The sequence below is a fragment of the Ranitomeya variabilis genome, chromosome 1, assembly GCF_051348905.1.
Source record: "Ranitomeya variabilis isolate aRanVar5 chromosome 1, aRanVar5.hap1, whole genome shotgun sequence".
NCBI lineage: Eukaryota > Metazoa > Chordata > Amphibia > Anura > Dendrobatidae > Ranitomeya > Ranitomeya variabilis.
Genome location: NC_135232.1, coordinates 243,731,686 through 243,749,604, shown reverse-complemented (window position 1 = coordinate 243,749,604; position 17,919 = coordinate 243,731,686). Strand labels below are relative to the sequence as shown.

The following is a 17,919-nucleotide window of genomic DNA, read 5'->3' as shown; positions in this document are numbered from 1 at the left end:
TATACAGGCTAAAACATCTGAAGAAGATGGGGATTCAGTTGTTGTTATTGAGAAGGAACAATTTATGGATGACTTTTTCCATCAGGTATGAAGGAAGTTTCCTCTCTATTAAATTATTTTTCATTATATAAGTCCTGTGCGTAGACTATTTCCTGCTGCTCTAGACAAGTCGATGGGGTCAGAGAAAAACCAATTAGCAATCTGTAATAAATGTGATGGCTTTACTCGAGGGTTTCTCATTTAAGTTATCAGCCAATTGCTCCAGGTCTCACACCCGACACCTTCGGAAAAGAGATTTTGCAAGGGGAAGGTGTTGTAGTACACTGACGAGCAAAAGATTAACAATGTTTGGACTTTCAGACTCCATATCGCACCATCCACTGCTGCTTCAAACTTGAGACTGCCATTATTTTATAGAAATATCATCTTGGCTATCTCATAATTAACTTTGACTTGCAACTATTACCCATATTAAAAACCCAAAAATAGAACGGAAGCCAATGTCATAAATACAAAGTACAAAAAACTTTATTGAATCATTATTTAAAACCATTTTCTAAAAAACATAACCTGCACGCCCCAACGCGCGTTTCGCGTTAGCTTCTTCCGGGGGACAGTTCCCCCGGAAGAAGCTAACGCGAAATGCGCATTGGGGCTCAGGACTGCACGTGCAGTCCTATATTGCCTCCATTTCTTTGTAAGTGTTATGTACTAGACTTGGGGTATGGCTTTTTGGTAAGCCTTTAATGCACTAGCATATTCTGATTACTATTGACTGTTCTGTGGCCGCTGCCTAGGACCTTTTATTTTTTCTGTGTGATTTTTTTTTTTTTTTTTTTAAACAACCAGCTCCAGGACTCATCTTGTGGTGGACATAAATTATTATGCACTTTGTAAATATATAGCACTAAGCACTTTTCTTGTTTCCACCTCTGGATCAGTCCATATGTACCAGGTATTGAGAGTAGAAACCCTTGTTAGGAGTGATATTGATCTGACAGTATATATACGAATCTTCCAATCTTGGACTGGTCTTCAGTGGTAACATGTCCTATTACGTTTATTAATCCAATTGAATGGTCATTCTACCCCTATATATATCAGAGTTTGTGGATACATAAATGGCATGGGATACCTGATCTGCACCCTGCAGTCTATTTGCATGTGTGTCTCCAATGTGGATATATAAATAGTTTTTTTCACAAACATCAGCTGACACAGTGGTCACAAACATCAGCTGACCCAGCAGCAATGCAATGCAACAACACCAGCGGCCACCGGGGGGAGAAAACTGCATTAACCCCCAATGACTAGAAAGGAAAAAAAAAGGTTTAAATCAGAGGGAAACCAGATCTGCCACAGATCCAAACATGGATCATGACAGTACCCCCCTTTCAATGAGTGGCCTCTGGACACTCAACATCAGACCTCACCAGACCTTCCTACGGGTGAGGATGCCTCGATCCACCAGAGTTCACCTCGTCAGGCACCTAACTCTCAGGTTTATGGCAAACGCGACCTGATGAAAATGCCAGCAACGTAGGCTCCGGAGGAGCCACAAATCTCCAGAGCGCCGACCTGGGGAATGAGTTGTGTACATGCATAACTGGGGGTAACTCCAACTGAAAAGTCCCCAGGCTGAGAATGGCTGACACCCGATATGGCCCATATGGCCCAATCACCCTGGAACTCCAGGACCCAGTAGCACACTTCCACCTGATGTTTTTGGTGGACAACCATACGTACTCATTCACACACAGGTCTGGACCTGAACGTTTATTTCCATGCAAACGTTTGCCACAGGACGGAGAATTCTTTGAGGAATTGACAACAGAGGCGTCCCCCTGTGCCACTACACTCACACCCCCACAATGCTCCAAGGGAACCACCACCCTTATCTGACCCCTCCTCCTAAGAGGTCTCTGACCCACAGGGTTAACCTGTACTGAGGGTAAAGTCTTGCCCCTAGTCCCTGGCAGCACCTCAGCTGCCCCCACTGAAGGAGAAGGGGTTGGTTTTAGAAGAACGGCAGAGATCGTAGCTACCGGGCAGCAGTCCTTACACGACTGACCCCAGCTGACTACTTCCCTGGACCGCCAGTCTATGACCGGGTTATGTCTTTTCAACCAAGGGAGTCCTAAAACCACAGGAGTTGGTATGCCCTCCAAGACGTAGCATGATAAAGACTCTTCATGACAAGCCCCTATACGCAAATGTATATTGTCTACGACTTGTGTAATGCTCCCCTGGCTGAGCGCAGCAGAGTCAATGGCCTGGACGCTTAAGGGTTTCGCTAGCGTCCTACTCATCAGGCCATGGGTCTGGACAAAATGAGCATCCACCAAATTGACTCCTGCTCCACTGTCCACAAGCATCGGAATATTCTCAGTTACCCCACCAATAACCACCTCAGCAGGTAAGGTACACTGAGACGAAAGAATGGAGGAAATATACACACCCTGGCCGCCTCCCTCCACACGACCAGGGGGACGCGGCTCTTTAGATGGTGCAGGTACTTTGGCACGCGCTGGGCAGACATTGATAAAATGACCGGTCTGCCCACAGTAGAAACATGCCCCCACTCCACGGCGAACCACAGGCAACCCAGTTTGGGAACCCACTCCTCCCACCTGCATGGGTTCATCCGCCTGCCCAGGTGTGTCCTCCTCCCTAGCAAGGACTATAGGGGGCACATTTGGAGTATGCCTCTCCCTCAAGCGTCTATCCACCCGGATGGCAAGGGACATAGCGGCCTCCAACGACCTGGGGGCTGTGTACTGCACCAGAGTATCTTGCAACCTAGGGGACAGACCCTGCACAAAATGGCTCCTAAGGGCAGGGTCATTCCACTGTGTGTCAGTGGCCCACCTCCTGAACTCTGAACAGTACTCCTCAGCCGGCCGACCCCCCTGCTTGATCTTACGGAGTCGGGATTCCGCCAGGGAAACGCCATCTGGATCACCATACACCAGCGCTAGAGCTGAAAAAAACTCGTCCACTGACCGTAGGGATGGTGAATCGGTCGGCAGGGAGAAGGCCCAGGATTGGGGATCACGATGATTCCCACCCGTTGTTCCTCACTCCCTGATGAACGAGGGCGGAGCCTGAAGTACAACTTACAGGCTTCCTTAAAAACCAAAAATTTATCTCTCCCTCCAGAGATCCTGTCTGGGAGAGATATCTTGGGTTCTGGTTGAGCCTGTACCTGAGCCGAGGCCCAAAACCCCAACAATTGCTGCAGCTGCTGCACCACCTCACTACGCAGCTCCTTACACTCCACGGTGAGAGTCTGTAGAAATTGGGCAAAGGCCTGCATTTGGGCCATGGCTAACCAGAAAAAAAAAACGGAACGGTTGGTTATAATGTCACGGGGCAAAAATAGGAAGACCGGAGATTAGGAATCTGGGCCCCTGAACTGCCCCTCAGGCTAGGGGAATCCCTGCCTTTCCTTAACTTGGGGGTACCCTTGAAGGTAGGGAGGCCCAAGTCACCGACCTGTCCCTGTCTCCTGTTAAACCCTGAACTAAACCCCCAACCCCCACCCCAGGAGGTGAACAGTGTAAACAGCCCCACAAAGCAAATAAACAGGAATAAACAATATGGGAGTGAGGAGAACACGATACCAAAAGGTGAATGCACAAACTACAAAGTAACTAAACTCAGAACTTAGCTTGTGCACGCCGCTGAAGACTCCACAACACAGATAATACAGCAACTGAGCTCCAAACACCAGACTTGGCTGACACCAGAAAGCAGCTACTGCAAGGTTGGTCTCCTAAAAGGACCTGTATAACCAACAGTCAGCTGATGCACCAGATGACCTTATAAAGGATGGTGGGAGTGGTCACAAACATCAGCTGACCCAGCAGCAATGCAATGCAACAACACTAGCGGCCACCGGGGAGAGAAAACTGCATTAACCCCCAATGACCAGAAAGGAAAAAAGGTTTAAATCAGATGGAAACCAGATCTGCCACAGATCCAAACATGGATCGTGACACCCTGGTTCAATCGAACTCCGCCAGAAGAACCCTCTGGCTCAAGATGTGGAGTTGGGATGTCACTTCGAAAGTCAAACTATGTTCAATCCCTTTTAAAGGCGAATATGTCTTTGGGCCTGCTCTTGACGAAATTTTGGCGAAATCCACAGATAGGAAAAAAAGCCCTTCCTGACCAGAAGCCTCCCAGGAAGCGTTTTTTTCATGCCTCCCAGTCTCAGACCCCCCCAGACAAAGGGAAAAAATGGAAAGTGAAGTTATGTTAAGGGGAAGAACATCCTTGTTCCCCAACAACAGCACCAGCAGGATAAACAATGACTCCGACCCGGTGGGGGAGGAGGATCGCAAATTTTTTCCACCATTGGTGGGTCATTTCCAATTGCAGGTGGGTCCTCAATGTCATCAAGGAGGGCCTCCTTATAGAGTTTGAGTGTCCCCCCCCCCCCCCCTCGGGGTCTAAGAGTCACCTGCCTACCGTCTCAGGGAGCCCAGACAGTGCTGATGGGAGGCCTCCAGTACCACCGGAGGAGTGGGGAACAGGCCACTACTCCTGACTTTTCTTGGTGAAGAAACCTTCAGGGGAAGCACACTTCATCATAAATCTAAAGAGTCTCCATCGGCACATTTTCTATCTCAGATTCAAGATGGAATCGGTGAAATCGGCCATTCCCCTGATAGGCCCACACTTCTTCATGGCAACTATCGACCTGAAAGATGCTTACTTCCATGTACCAATTCGTCCTCGGCACAGAAAGTATCTGAGGTTTGCGGTACAGCAGAACCAGCAGGTGAGACACTACCAGTTCAATATGCTCCCCTTTGGCATCTCTTTGGCGCCAAGAGTCTCCTCCAGGATAATGGCAGAGGCTGTATCATATATCTGGAGACAAGGCGTCTGCATCTTACCTTTCCTGGACGATCTGCTAGTCGTAGGCTCCTCCGCTCAGATTCTCAGGAGTCATGTATCAAAGACTCTAAATATTCTGCGATCGCTGGGGTGGCTTCCAAATCTGAATAAGTCTCAGCTTCAGCCCTCCAAAACAAGAAGGTTTCTGGGGGTCCTTTTAGACCCTGAGAGACAGATGTCTTTTCTCCCAGAAGATCATAGCCTGACTATGATGGCAAAGATCATAGACTTCAGAGAACAGAGGTCCCCTACCCTTTGGGAAGCCATGTCAATCCTAGGATCCATGACTGCCTGTATTCAATCAGTGTCCTGGGCAGAAGCCCACTCCAGAGTTTTACAAGCTCACATCCTCGAGAACTGGAACAGGAATCCCAGCTCTCTGAACAGGAAAGTACACACTCCAGGGTGTGTAAGCGACTCCCTGGCGTGGTGGTTAAACTCCAGGAATCTTCACAGAGGCATAAGTTGGTCACAATCCCCTCTGGTTATGATAACATCCGATGCCAGCAAGCGGGGCTGGGGGGCCATAGTATCTCCTACTCCTTTCCAGGGACACTGGGATCAGAAGATAATTGCCAGGTTCTCCAACTTCAGAGAGCTGAAGGTGCTGGAGGAAGCTCTTCTAGCAGCAAGAAATCTAATCTCTGGATGTCACGTCAGTTTATTCAGACAACATGACTGCAGTTGCTCACCTCAAACACCAGGGGAGCACAAAGTCCAACAGCCTATGGGGCATTTCAGACCGAATATTCTGTTGGGCTGAAAAACACCCTCTCTCCCTGACAGCTGTCTATCTAATGGGAACTTCCAACCTTCTGGCAGATTTCCTGAGTCGCCAGGACATACAGCCGAGGGAGTGGGGCCTGAACAGAGGAGTCTTCAAGATGCTGGTAGACAGATGGGGCCTACCAGAGATCGATTTGCTTGCTTCAGGTCAAAACACGCAGGTCGAAGCCTATTTTTCCCTGAATCCCAGGGGAGTGGATGCCTTTGCTCAAAAATGGAGCTTTCGGTTGGCCTATGCATTTCCACCGATTCCAGTGCTGGCAAAAACTCTTTGGAAGATCCGGGAAGATCAGGTTCCAACCATCCTAGTGGCTCTGGTGTGGTCGAGGAGAAGCTGGTTCAACCTCATCGTCGAGGTGCAGACAGACGGCTCTTTCACAAGGGTCCCTTCATCATCCAAAACCTCAAATGTTGAATCTAGCTGCCTGTCTACTGAGGCCCAGGTGTTAAGTGCCTATGGACTTTCGGACACAGTAATTGCTACTTTACAGAGATCCAGGAAGCCAGTTACCAATGCTATCCATGATAAGGTGTGGAAGAAGTTTTCATCCTGCCTCCCTAATCTGCCTGATCCATTCCACCCAAATATTTCACAAGTATTGGACTTCCTCCAGAAAGGGCTAGTGTTAGGCCTTAAACCCAATACTCTCAAGGTTCAGGTCTCCGCCCTAAGCTCTGTATTCGATCAGGACTTGGCCAACCACCATTGGATTAAGAGATTTATATCAGCTCTCAGATTGCATCCCAGAAAACAGACCACTGTCCCTCCTTGGGACCTAAATCTAGTCCTCAAGGGGCTCACATTCCCACCGTTAGAACCCCTGTCTTCCTGTACTCCTCAACTCTTCTCATACAAAGCAGCCTTCCTTGTCGCTATAACCACAGCAAGGCGTGTAGGAGAATTACAAGCTTTATCAGTAAGAGAACCTTATTTAATAATTAGAGATGACTCTATAGGCCTCCGTCTTGATCCGTCCTTTCTTCCTAAAGTTGTATCTGATTTCCATCGGTGTCAGGACATTGTCCTCCCTTCCTTTTGCCAGAATCCAGCAAATCCAAAAGAGGAGGAATTCCATACTCTCGATGTTCTGCGTACTATCTTACACTACCTAGAACAAACCAGTTCCTGGAGTGTTGACCAAAATTTGCTTGTTCATCCATCGGGTCGAAATAAAGGGAAGAAGGTGGCAAAAAGATTGTCCAATAGGGACCTAGTCTTTGGCCAGAAAGTACTCCAGGCTGTTGTCACCCCCTCCCCCAGTGCAGAATTGGTTGGTATTCCTCCTATGCTATCGTGGAAGGTGACTAGAAATAGAATTAGACTTACCAGTAATTTTGCTTTCTAGGAACCTTCAACGACAGCACTAATTCCCTCCCTATGTTCCTTGGATAATTACTGGGAGCCTAAATGTAACCTTTGCTATGGTGTTCGTAATAAGTCACTGACAAGTAGGAGGTGGGAGGGGCTTTTAACCTCTGTGCTTCCTGTCCTCCACTAGGGTGTGGAGACAACCTCCTATGCTGTCGTGGAAGGTTCTTAGAAACCAAATTACCGGTAAGTCTAATTCTATTTTTTTTTCTTTTTATTAATTTAGAGATGAAAAATAAAATCTGAAATTTTGTTAAAATAAATAAATAAATCTGTCACCCTTTTCTTCGACCCACCCATAATGTTTTCAATTTTTCTCTGTTTGCTGGTAGATCTTGTTACCTTTTCCCCAGAAAGCCAGAACAAGGCTCTCATAGACTTACATTGAGAGCTTGTGACCATCAACTCTAACTTCCGGTTGACCAGAAGTTTGTGGAAATGGGTCTATATATCCTTACTGGTATATTAATTACTGTTCTTCAGGAGATGTATGATTAAAGGCAACCTGTCGCCCCAAAAATCGAGGGTGAGGTAAGGCCACCGGCACATTCTGGAATGCTGTAGATAAGCCCCCGATGTATCCTAAAAGATGAGAAAAAGAGGTTAGATTATACTCACCCAGGGGCGGTCCCGCTGCGGTCTGGTCCGATGGGCGTCGTGTTCCAGTCCGAGACCTCCTATCTTCATCAGATGACATCCTCCTCTGGTCTTTACGCTCCGGCACAGGTGTACTTTGTCTGCTCTGCTGAGGGCAGAGCAAAGTACTGTAGTGCGCAGGCGCCGGGAAAGGTCAGAGAGGCCTGGCGCCTGCGCACTGCAGTACTTTGCTTTTCCCTCAACAAGGCAGACAAAGTATGCCTGTGCCGGAGCGTAAAGACCAGAAGAGGACGTCATCTAATGAAGATAGGAGGCCCCGGACCGCAACGCCCATCGGATCGGACTGCCCGCCCAGGTGAGTATAATGTAACCTCTTTTTCTCATCTTTTAGGATACATCGGGGGCTTATCTACAGCATTCCAGAATGCTGTAGATAAGCCCTGATGCCGGTGGGCTTAACTCACCCTCGATTTTGGGGGTGACCGGTTCCCTTTAATTAATGGGAATCTGTCTACAGGATTTTGCCACCCAAGCTATTTATGCATGTAACTCCTTCAAATACCAGTCCTGTAATATGGCCAGTCCGTTCCTCCATTAGTGAGAAATCTGTGTTTTAATTGATATGCAAATTATGGCTAAGATCTGAGGCCTCAGTCACTCCAGCTCTATTCGGTGCCAGCACTGCTTCCTCTTTCTACTTGTCTGACTGCTCCTTAGCCTCTGTGCTGTGTGACTTCAGGCAATCAGTCAAGCAGAAGGAGGCAATGCTGAGCAGGGAATAGAGCTGGAGTGACAGAGGCTTCAGATCTACATCCACATTTACATAGCAATTAGAATGCTTATTTTTCATTAATGGGGGAACGGACTGCCCATATATAGATATTGCTGGACTTGTCTTTGAAAGAGCAACATGCACATGTAAATAGTTTGGGGTGTGAAATCCATTTAAAATCAGTGGATAATTTTAATGATGTCACAAGAATGCTGAACAAATTGGTGTGCTCCCAAAATGCTGAGGACGAGTTAATAAATTGTACAGACCCTTATTTTTTCAATTAATGCCGTTTTTAAATGTACAGCTCGTCACACAGAAACAAGCTCCCTATATACATACATCAACAGGAAAAAAAATAATGGTTACAGCATTTTTTTATGCTATAATAAAACTACAAATGCTTTTTCTCAGGTACAAAATATCATTTGTGAATGGGTTAAAGGGAACCTGTCAGCAGGATTGTGCACAGTAACCTACAGACACTGTCAGGTCGGTGCTGTTATGCTGATTGAAATGATACCTTGGTTGATTAAATCCGTCTTGTGGTTGTTGTTTAATCTTTATTTTCAGTTTGTAGTTAATGATATGCTTGTGCTGCGGGGCGGAGGGAGGTCTTCATGTGGCGCTCTGCCTAGGTATTCATAATGCAGACTGCTGACAGGTCACTGATCCCTCACTGACCTGACCCTAGTTTACATACCGGTACTGAAAAAAACCCCAAAAAAAACCTTCTGCAGGCAGGTGCTGGCCCTGCTCTGTAGCATAATTGCATGATTAACCCCTTCATGACCTTGGGATTTTCCATTTTTCCGTGTTCGTTTTTCGCTCTTCTCCTTCCCAGAGCCATAACTTTTTTATTTTTCCATCAATATGGCCATGTGAGGGCTTATTTTTTGCGGGACGAGTTGTACTTTTGAACGACATCATTAGTTTTACCATGTCGTGTACTAGAAATCGGGAAAAAAATTCCAAGTGCGGTGAAATTGCAAAAAAGTGCAATCCCACACTTGTTTTTTGCTTGGCTTTTTTGCTAGGTTTACTAAATGCTAAAACTGACCTGCCATTATGATTCTACAGGTCAGTACGAGTTCATAGACACCTAACATGTCTAGGTTTATTTTTTATCTAAGTGGTGAAAAAAAAAATTCCAAACTTTGCTAAAAAAAAAAAAAATTGCGCCATTTTCCGATACCCGTAGCGTCTCCATTTTTCATGATCTGGGGTCAGGTGAGGGTTTATTTTTTGCGTGCCGAGCTGGCGTTTTTAATGATACCATTTCAGTGCAGATATGTTCTTTTGATCGCCCGTTATTGCATTTTAATGCAATGTCGCGGCAACCAAAAAAACTTAATTCTGACGTTTCTAATTTTTTTCTTGCTATGCTGTTTAGCGATCAGGTTAATCCTTTTTTTTATTGATCGGGCGAGTCTGAACGGTGCTATACCAAATATGTGTAGGTTTGATTTTTTTTTTTTATTGATTTATTTTGAATGGGGCAAAAGGGGGGTGATTTAAACTTTTATTTTTTTTATTTTTTTCACTTTTTTTTTTACTTTTTTTTTTTTTTTTTTTTTTTTACATTTGCCATGCTTCAATAGCCTCCATGGGAGGCTAGAAGCTGGCACAATGAGATCGGCTCTGCGATCAGTAACCATAGAGGTCTCAAGGACCTCTATGGTTACTCTGCAGAAGCATCGCTGACCCCCGATCATGTGATGGGGGGTCGGCGATGCGCCGATTTCCGGCCGGCAGGCCGGAAGCGCCGGTTAAATGCCGCTGTCTGCGTTTGACAGCGGCATTTAACTAGTTAATAGCGGCGGGTGAATCGTGATTTCACCCGCCGCTATTGCGGGCACATGTCAGCTGTTCAAAACAGCTGACATGTCCCGGCTTTGATGCGGGCTCACCGCCGGAGCCCTGCATCAAAGAGGGGGATCTGACCTCGGACGTACTATCCCGTCTGAGGTCAGAAAGGGGTTAATGTCCTAATAATAAATGTGCATGATGTTATTCAGATAGGAAAAAAAAAATCAATTTTAAAACGGCTTCTGCCGCACAGTAGCAGGCGCGAGCAGGGTCATCTTGTTGGAGAAGAAGAAATAAATCTCCAAGATGGCGCCTGTGCAGTAGCAGCTATCAGATCACTTGTATACACCGATAGCTGCTACTGCTCAGGCACGGTGGGCGCCATTTTAAGTGATTTTTTTTTCTATCTGAATAATATCAAGCACATTTATTATGGGACATTAATCAGGTTTTTATGCTGCAGAATCTGGGACACTGTCGGCACCTGCCTGCAGAAAGTTTTTATTTTTTCTTCATTACCGGTATATACAGATATTCATTATATAAACTAGGGGGCATGTCATTGAGGGATCAGTGACCTGTCAGAAGTCATACACATGAATACCTAGGCAGAGCACCACATGAAGACCCCTCCACAGGTCGCTCCGGAGCACGAGCACATCATTAACTCAAAACTGAAAATAAAGATTAAACAACAACCACAAGACGGATTTCATCAACCCAGGTATAATTTTATTCAGTATAACGGCGCCGAAGTGACAGTGTCTGTTGGTTTTTGTACACAATCCTGCTGACAGGTTCCCTTTAATTCCAACTTTCAAACCGCTTCCTTCCCTGGTGAATGTAGTAAATGAAGCAATAAGTCCACTTCTGAATGTAGAAGCAGTGTAACATAATTCCCTAATTTTATGTTGTTTGCTTTTTTAAGGTAGAAGAAATAAGAAATCACATTGCTAAAATATCAGAAAATGTTGACGAGGTGAAAAAGAAGCACAGCACTATTTTATCAGCACCAAACCCAGAAGAAAGTAAGCTCTTATAAAGCACAGGTTTTACAGTGAATTCACCTTCTATTGTGTTTTTTTTTTTTTTTTGGTCCAAAATTTTGTGTTGGTAATAAATTTTCTAAAAACTATTAACCACGTTGCCATGGTAATGTTATGTACATATTCTGTTTACACTCTGAGACTATGAGAGGTATACGTTGTAAAGACTCCTATTGTATACCTCCGACGGAAAGCTTCAGTATATCCCTTCTTGGCATAGGCAGGCCTCAATCTCTCAAAGCTCAAATCTGAACACCCCTGGGCTCTGGGGTTCTGTGTGGAGGGGTCCTCAGGCAGCACTCTGGTTTCCTTGGGACCTTGCTCTCACCGCTTCTCAAGACTGCCATCGTCTGGCAATTATCTGATATTTCCAGACTTTTTTTCATGTGGATAGCTCATCCATATAACATATACTAGGTGTGAGGTCTGTGTGTCCAAGATTCTGCTGTCTCCTCCAGCTCTCGTGTATCAGCAAGGCTTCATCGCTGTACTACTTTCTACTTGTACAGCACATGAGGGATCCTTACTGCTTGTGCTGACAGACACTGATGCTAACCCTGTGGAAGGGGGCGCAAAATACATTTTCATTGCAGTTATCAGAAAAAAACAAATCGGCGCCTCCAGCAGATTTCTGTAACACTGTCCAAATTACTTTGCCACTGCATTATGATCCAAAACTTTATCATCCCCCCCACACGTTATGCAGATGCCCAAAAGGGAGAAATTATGTCAGACACGTGCAAGCAGATCCTGCCCAAATTTATTGTATTCGTAATGCAAGCTAGCGTACACTGGGATTTCATAACAAAATCAGCAATTACTCCCCCTAGTGTTTAAAAGTTGAAAAAACCTTTTTATAGAATTTTTCATATTTCTTACAATTAAAAAAATAAAGTCTACAGCATTCATACTTAATTTCTTTTTTTCTTTTCAACAATTTCAAAAATGAATTACAAATTGCCTTTTAAGAATTATCTTCAGTGTAAGGAATAACGAGTTGTCTTAAGGTACCTTCACACGAAGCGACGCTGCAGCGATAGCGACAACGATGTCGATCGCTGCAGCGTCGCTGTTTGGTCGCTAGAGAGCTGTCACACAGACCGCTCTCCAGCGATCAACTATGCCGAGGTCCCCTGGTAACCAGGGTAAACATCGGGTAACTAAGCGCAGGGCCGCGCTTAGTAACCCGATGTTTACCCTGGTTACCAGCGTAAAATCTAAAAAAAACAAACAGCACATACTTACATTCACGTCCCCCTGCGTCCACTTCCTGACTGACTGAGCGCCGTACAGTGAGAGCAGAGCGGTGACGTCACCGCTGTGCTGCTTTCACTTTCACTTTGCGGCGCTGAGTCAGAGGAGGAAGCAGACTGCAGGGGACGCAATGTGAGTATGTGCTGTTTGTTTTTTTTACATTTTACGCTAGTAACCAGGGTAAACATCGGGTAACTAAGCGCGGCCCTGCGCTTAGTAACCCGATGTTTACCCTGGTTACCAGTGTAAAATATCGCTGGTATCGTTGCTTTTGCTTTCAAACACAACGATACACAGCGATCGGACGACCAAATAAAGTTCTGGACTTTATTCAGCGACCAGCGACATCACAGCAGGATCCTGATCGCTGCTGCGTGTCAAACGAAACGATATCGCTAGCGAGGACGCTGCAACGTCACGGATTGCTAGCGATATCGTTATAATGTCGTTTCGTGTGAAGGTACCTTTAGACGTGATAAAATGGTCCTCACCAAGCCCTTATCTCAAAATAGACTGCCTATTGATTACATGAAGAGACAGAAGGATTTGGTGAGCCTTCATCCAGAGAAGAGCTGTGTTTAGTTCTCCAAGATATTTGGAACAATCTCCCGCCGAGCTCCTTCACAAACGATGTGCAATCGTACCTAGAAGAGTGGATGCTATTTTGAAGGCAAAGGATGGTAACACCAAATACTGATTTGGTTTATATTTGTTTTGTTCCTTCACATTCCATTTGGTTTTTAAAAATAAACTATTAAAGGCAATCTGTCAGTAAGATCAACCTTCCTAAACAGTCTATATGGGCATGTAGGTCATAGAAAGTATACCTAAGAACTGTAGTGAAACTCCTATAGAGTCATTACAAACAGTGTGATCTATTTCAAGTGTTTATTTCTGTTAATGTTGATGATTATGGATTACAGCCATTGAAAACCCAAAAGTCATTATCTCAGTAAATTAGAATATTTTATAACACCAGCTTGAATAATGATTTTAAAATCCGAAATGTTGGCCTACTGAAATGTATGTTCAGTAAATGCACTCAATATTTGGTTGTGGCTCCTTTTCCATCAATTACTGCATCAATGCAACTTGGCATGGAGGCGATCGGCCTGTGGCTGAGATGTTATGGAAGCCCAGGTTGCTTTGATCGCAGCCTTCAGCTTGTCTGCATTGTTGGTTCTTGTGTCTCTCATCTTCCTCTTTACAATACCCCATAGATCCTCTATGGGGTTAAGGTCAGGCAAGATTGCTGGCCAATCAAACATAGTGATACTGTTGTTTATAAACAAGGTATTGGTACTTTGGCAGTGTTGACAAGTGCCAAGTCCTGCTGGAGAATTACATTTCCATCTCCAAAAAGCTTGTCAGCTGAAGGAAACATGAAGCGCTCTAAAATTTCCTTGTAGACGGCTGTGCTGACTTTGGTCTTGATAAAACACAGTGGACCTACACCAGCAGATGACATGGCTCCCCAAACCATCACTGATTGTGTAAACTTCACACTAGATCTCAAGCAGCTTGGATTGCGATATTGATTGCCAAATGAAATGCAATATTTCCTTTAATCTGAAAACAACACCTTGGCCCACTGAGCAACAGTACAGCTCTTTTTCTCCTTGGCCCAGGTAAGACACTTCTGGCATTGTCTTGCTCATGAGTGGATTGACACAAGGAATGCGAACACTTGTAGCCCATGTCCTGGATACGTCTGTGTGTGTGTGTAGTGGCTCTTGAAGCAATGACTCCAGCTCAGTGATGCGTTTTCATGGCGTTTTTCTGTGCAGAAATGGGCCAAAATCGCTATGGAATCCTTATGCAAGCTAATTCAATGACAATCCCGAAGTGTTGTGCACATGATCAGTAATTTTCCTTAAGTATTTGCAGTGCGTTTTTTTTTTTTTTTTTTTCTTTTTCTGCAGCATGTCAGTTACCTGCAGCGTTTTTCACCCATTGACTTCAATTGAGTCAATCAAATCCGCAGCAAAAACGCAGGTATAAAAATGTTTTCGTATTTGCAGAGATTTTGTTTTGCGTTTTACTGGTTTCCTATGGGGTTTCCCATTCTGTCATCTGTGTGACAGTTTGGGAAACGCTGGAGCGGTGGTTCTTACCGACGGTAATGCTACCGCCAGTAAGACAGTCGGTCAGGGTGCTGCAGAGTCATGCTTTCAGATGTCAACGTGACCCCGAAGCTGCGACGATGAACTGCAGTTAGCTTACCGCAGGTCAGCAGGCATGGGCTGAGGAGACTACTGCTCCCATCGGACTTTGTCTGCTGTCACTGATAACAATGACAGCAGATGGCGCTGATGGGAGACGTAGTATCATCAGCCGTTGCCTGTGCTCAGTTTGAAAAAAATAAATAAAAAATTACATATTAAAAACACACACAAAAAAAAACATACTGACCTAACGCCCAATCCCCGATGCCATCATATCCTTGGAATAATGTAAAATAATAAACCACCATATACTGATGCGGACAGCCAATCCTAAACCTACCAATTCATGGAGGGGTTGGATGTGTAATATTAAACATGAGCCCAGATGGAGCTTGCATAGAGCACCAGTCACACAGATACGTGTGATGCAGTGTCTGGCTTACAGCCTACTGAGGACACCGATACTATTAGATCAGGTGGGCTGCCCAGCACGATATGTGACCCCACAAGGACAGACACCCCAGTTGGTTGGGTGTCTAATCCAATCCTGATCTAATAGTACGGGTGTCCTCAGTGGGCTGTAAGCCAGACACTGTGCATCACATGTATCTGTGTGACTGGTGCTCTATGCAAGCTCCATCTGGGCTCATGTTTAATATTACACATCCAAACCGTCCATGAATTGGTAGGTTTGAGTGGCTGTCTGCATCAGTATTTGGCACCTTTTCTGCCCCTGACTTTATGGAGGGTTGCTGCATCCTGCTAAGTCCATTGGTAATCCAACTTCAAATTAAGACCGCATATTTAACCCCTTAATGGACGCCAATACGTCTTTTCAGTGACCCAAGATATGAGAATAGCATCCCCCATACAGGTGACAATCCAGCAGCTGTCGGCTGCCCACTATAGCTGACAACTTGCTGCATCAGCCACGATCAGTGTCGGCACCTTCCATATCTGTTTAACCCCTTAAATGCTGCTGTTAATAGTGACTACTTCATATAAATGGTTAACAGAGTGTGGGGGCTTCCTATTTAACCCCATCGGCACCCTGAGATCATGATTGTGCCTAATAGCGACCTTAGAGTCTTCCGGCTACAGCAGCCTGTTCAGAAGTTAGAAACATTAGGTGGTGTAAACTTTTTCATTCCTGTCATGTCATTTTGCATTAATTCCTGAAAATTATCTGAAGGGTTAATAAACTACCTGACTGCAATTTTCAATATGGCGAGGGGTGCTGTTATTAAAATGGTATCACTTTTGGGGGTTTCCCAATATATAGGTCCCCTAAAGTCACTTCAAAATTGGATAGGTCCCTAAAAAATTAATTTTGTAAATTTTCTTTGAAAAATTACTGCTCCATTTTTAAACCTCCTAAAATGCTAACAAAATTATTATTTTTTTTACAAATAGTGCTGATGTAAAGAAGACATGAGGGAAATGTAATTTATTAATGTTTTTGAGTGTTATGACTATCTTGATTAAAGGGATAATCATTCAAAGTTTGAAAATTGCTAATTTTTTAACATTTTTATCAAATTTCTGATAATATAAATAAACAAAAAACATATTGACCTAAATATACCATTATCATAAAGTATAATTTTCATAAAGTATAATTTGTCACAAAAAACAGTCTCAAAATCACTGGGATATGTTGAAGCATTCCAGAGTTATTACCACATAAAGTGACACTGGTCAGATTTCAGAAATTTGGCTCGGTTACTAAGGGGTTAATACCACATGGTATTTCAGACATATAAAGAGGAAGACCAAAGATGATTTGAAAATGGGACTTTGGCAATAACAGGAAACTGCAGAAGTAGCTTTTAAAGGGAATCTGTCACCTCATTTTTCACACATAAGCTGTGGCCACCGGCATCAGGGGCTTATCTACAGAATTCTGTAATGCTGTAGATAAGCCCCCAATGTAACCTGAAAGATAAGAAAAACAAGTTAGATTATACTCACCCAGGGGCGGTCCAGCTGCGGTCAGGTCTGATGGGCGCCGTGGGGGTCAGATGCCTTCCATCTTCATACGATGACGTCCTCTTCTTTCCTTCCTCTCGTGGCTTTGGCGCAGACATAATTCTCTGCCCTGTTGAGGGCAGAGCAAATTACTGCAGTGCGCAGGCGCCAGGAAGAGTCAGAAAGGCCCGGCGCCTGCGCACTGCAGTACTTTATGCTGCCCTCAACAGAGCAATTCAGTATGCCTGAGCTGGAACCACGACAGGAAGCAAAGAGGATGACAGCTTATGAAGATGGGAGGCGCCGGACCCGGACCGCCCCTGGGTGAGCAAAATCTAACTTGTTTTTCTTATCTTTCAGGTTACATCGGGGGCTTATCTTCAGCATTACCGAATGCTATAGATAAGCCCCTAATGGTGGTGGCCGCAGCTTAGATGTGAAAAATGAGGTGACAGATTCCCTTTAAGAGTAGCTATTAATGTGTTAAAATGGTTCTCCAGACGGTCCCTGCAACACCTCTATTTGCCCCAATGTGAGTATCCGTTGCCAGATACATTTTCTGTTGGTCTGAAACCCATAAGATTGCCTCCTGTTTCAGTATTGCCTGTAAGGCCAGGTTCACATTGCGTTAACAGCAGCCCGTTCAACACATGCGTTAATGGGCTGCTGTTAACGCAAGTGCCGATATGTCAGCGCGCTAGCGCAGATAGAGCTAGCAGATGCTCTATCTGCGCTAGCGGTGACTGACCCAGAAACGCTGTAGCCCGCGCCCCAGGGTCCGTCACTCAATGACGGCACATTGCTAGCGCACACCCATTGTGGGCGTGCGCTAGCGATGCGTCCGACATAGGAATTAATGGCTTTATTAATGGACTACGTCACACTGCACTATGCCGCAGTGTAACGTAGTCCGACTAACAGACGCCTGCAATGCAGTGTGAACCTGGCCTAAGGCTGAAGCTTCTTGTTCTTGTAGAGATGTAGTGTAAAGCGCAGAGTGTAGGGCAGTAGTCTGAGCCGCCGATGAGACTGGGGGGATTTCAGATGTAATCACAGGTTATAACTGTCAGTGTTGTATTTTTTAAAAAGTATTTAATATGGCATATGTTTAAAATATTTCTTCTAAGTTCATCTATGTGTAATTAATTTCACTTTGTTTCTGGTTCATTTTAATGCATTTCTTTTCCTGTCTTGACTCCTAGTTGTAAAACGGACATGAATTAACTCATTCTGCAAAACGTACGCACC

The 17,919-nt window shown here is 44.9% G+C and overlaps 1 protein-coding gene across 3 annotated transcripts in view; it reads left to right on the top strand.

Moving 5' to 3' along the window:
* Positions 1 to 17,919, top strand: part of STX2 (syntaxin 2) — a 107,838-nt gene that overhangs the window by 35,564 nt on the left and 54,355 nt on the right. For all 3 annotated transcript variants that reach the window (XM_077293309.1, XM_077293308.1, XM_077293311.1), the window contains 2 exons: positions 8 to 85; positions 11,167 to 11,266. In XM_077293309.1, coding sequence (XP_077149424.1) covers positions 8 to 85; positions 11,167 to 11,266 — 178 coding nt within the window. The remainder of the gene's footprint in view (positions 1 to 7; positions 86 to 11,166; positions 11,267 to 17,919) is intronic.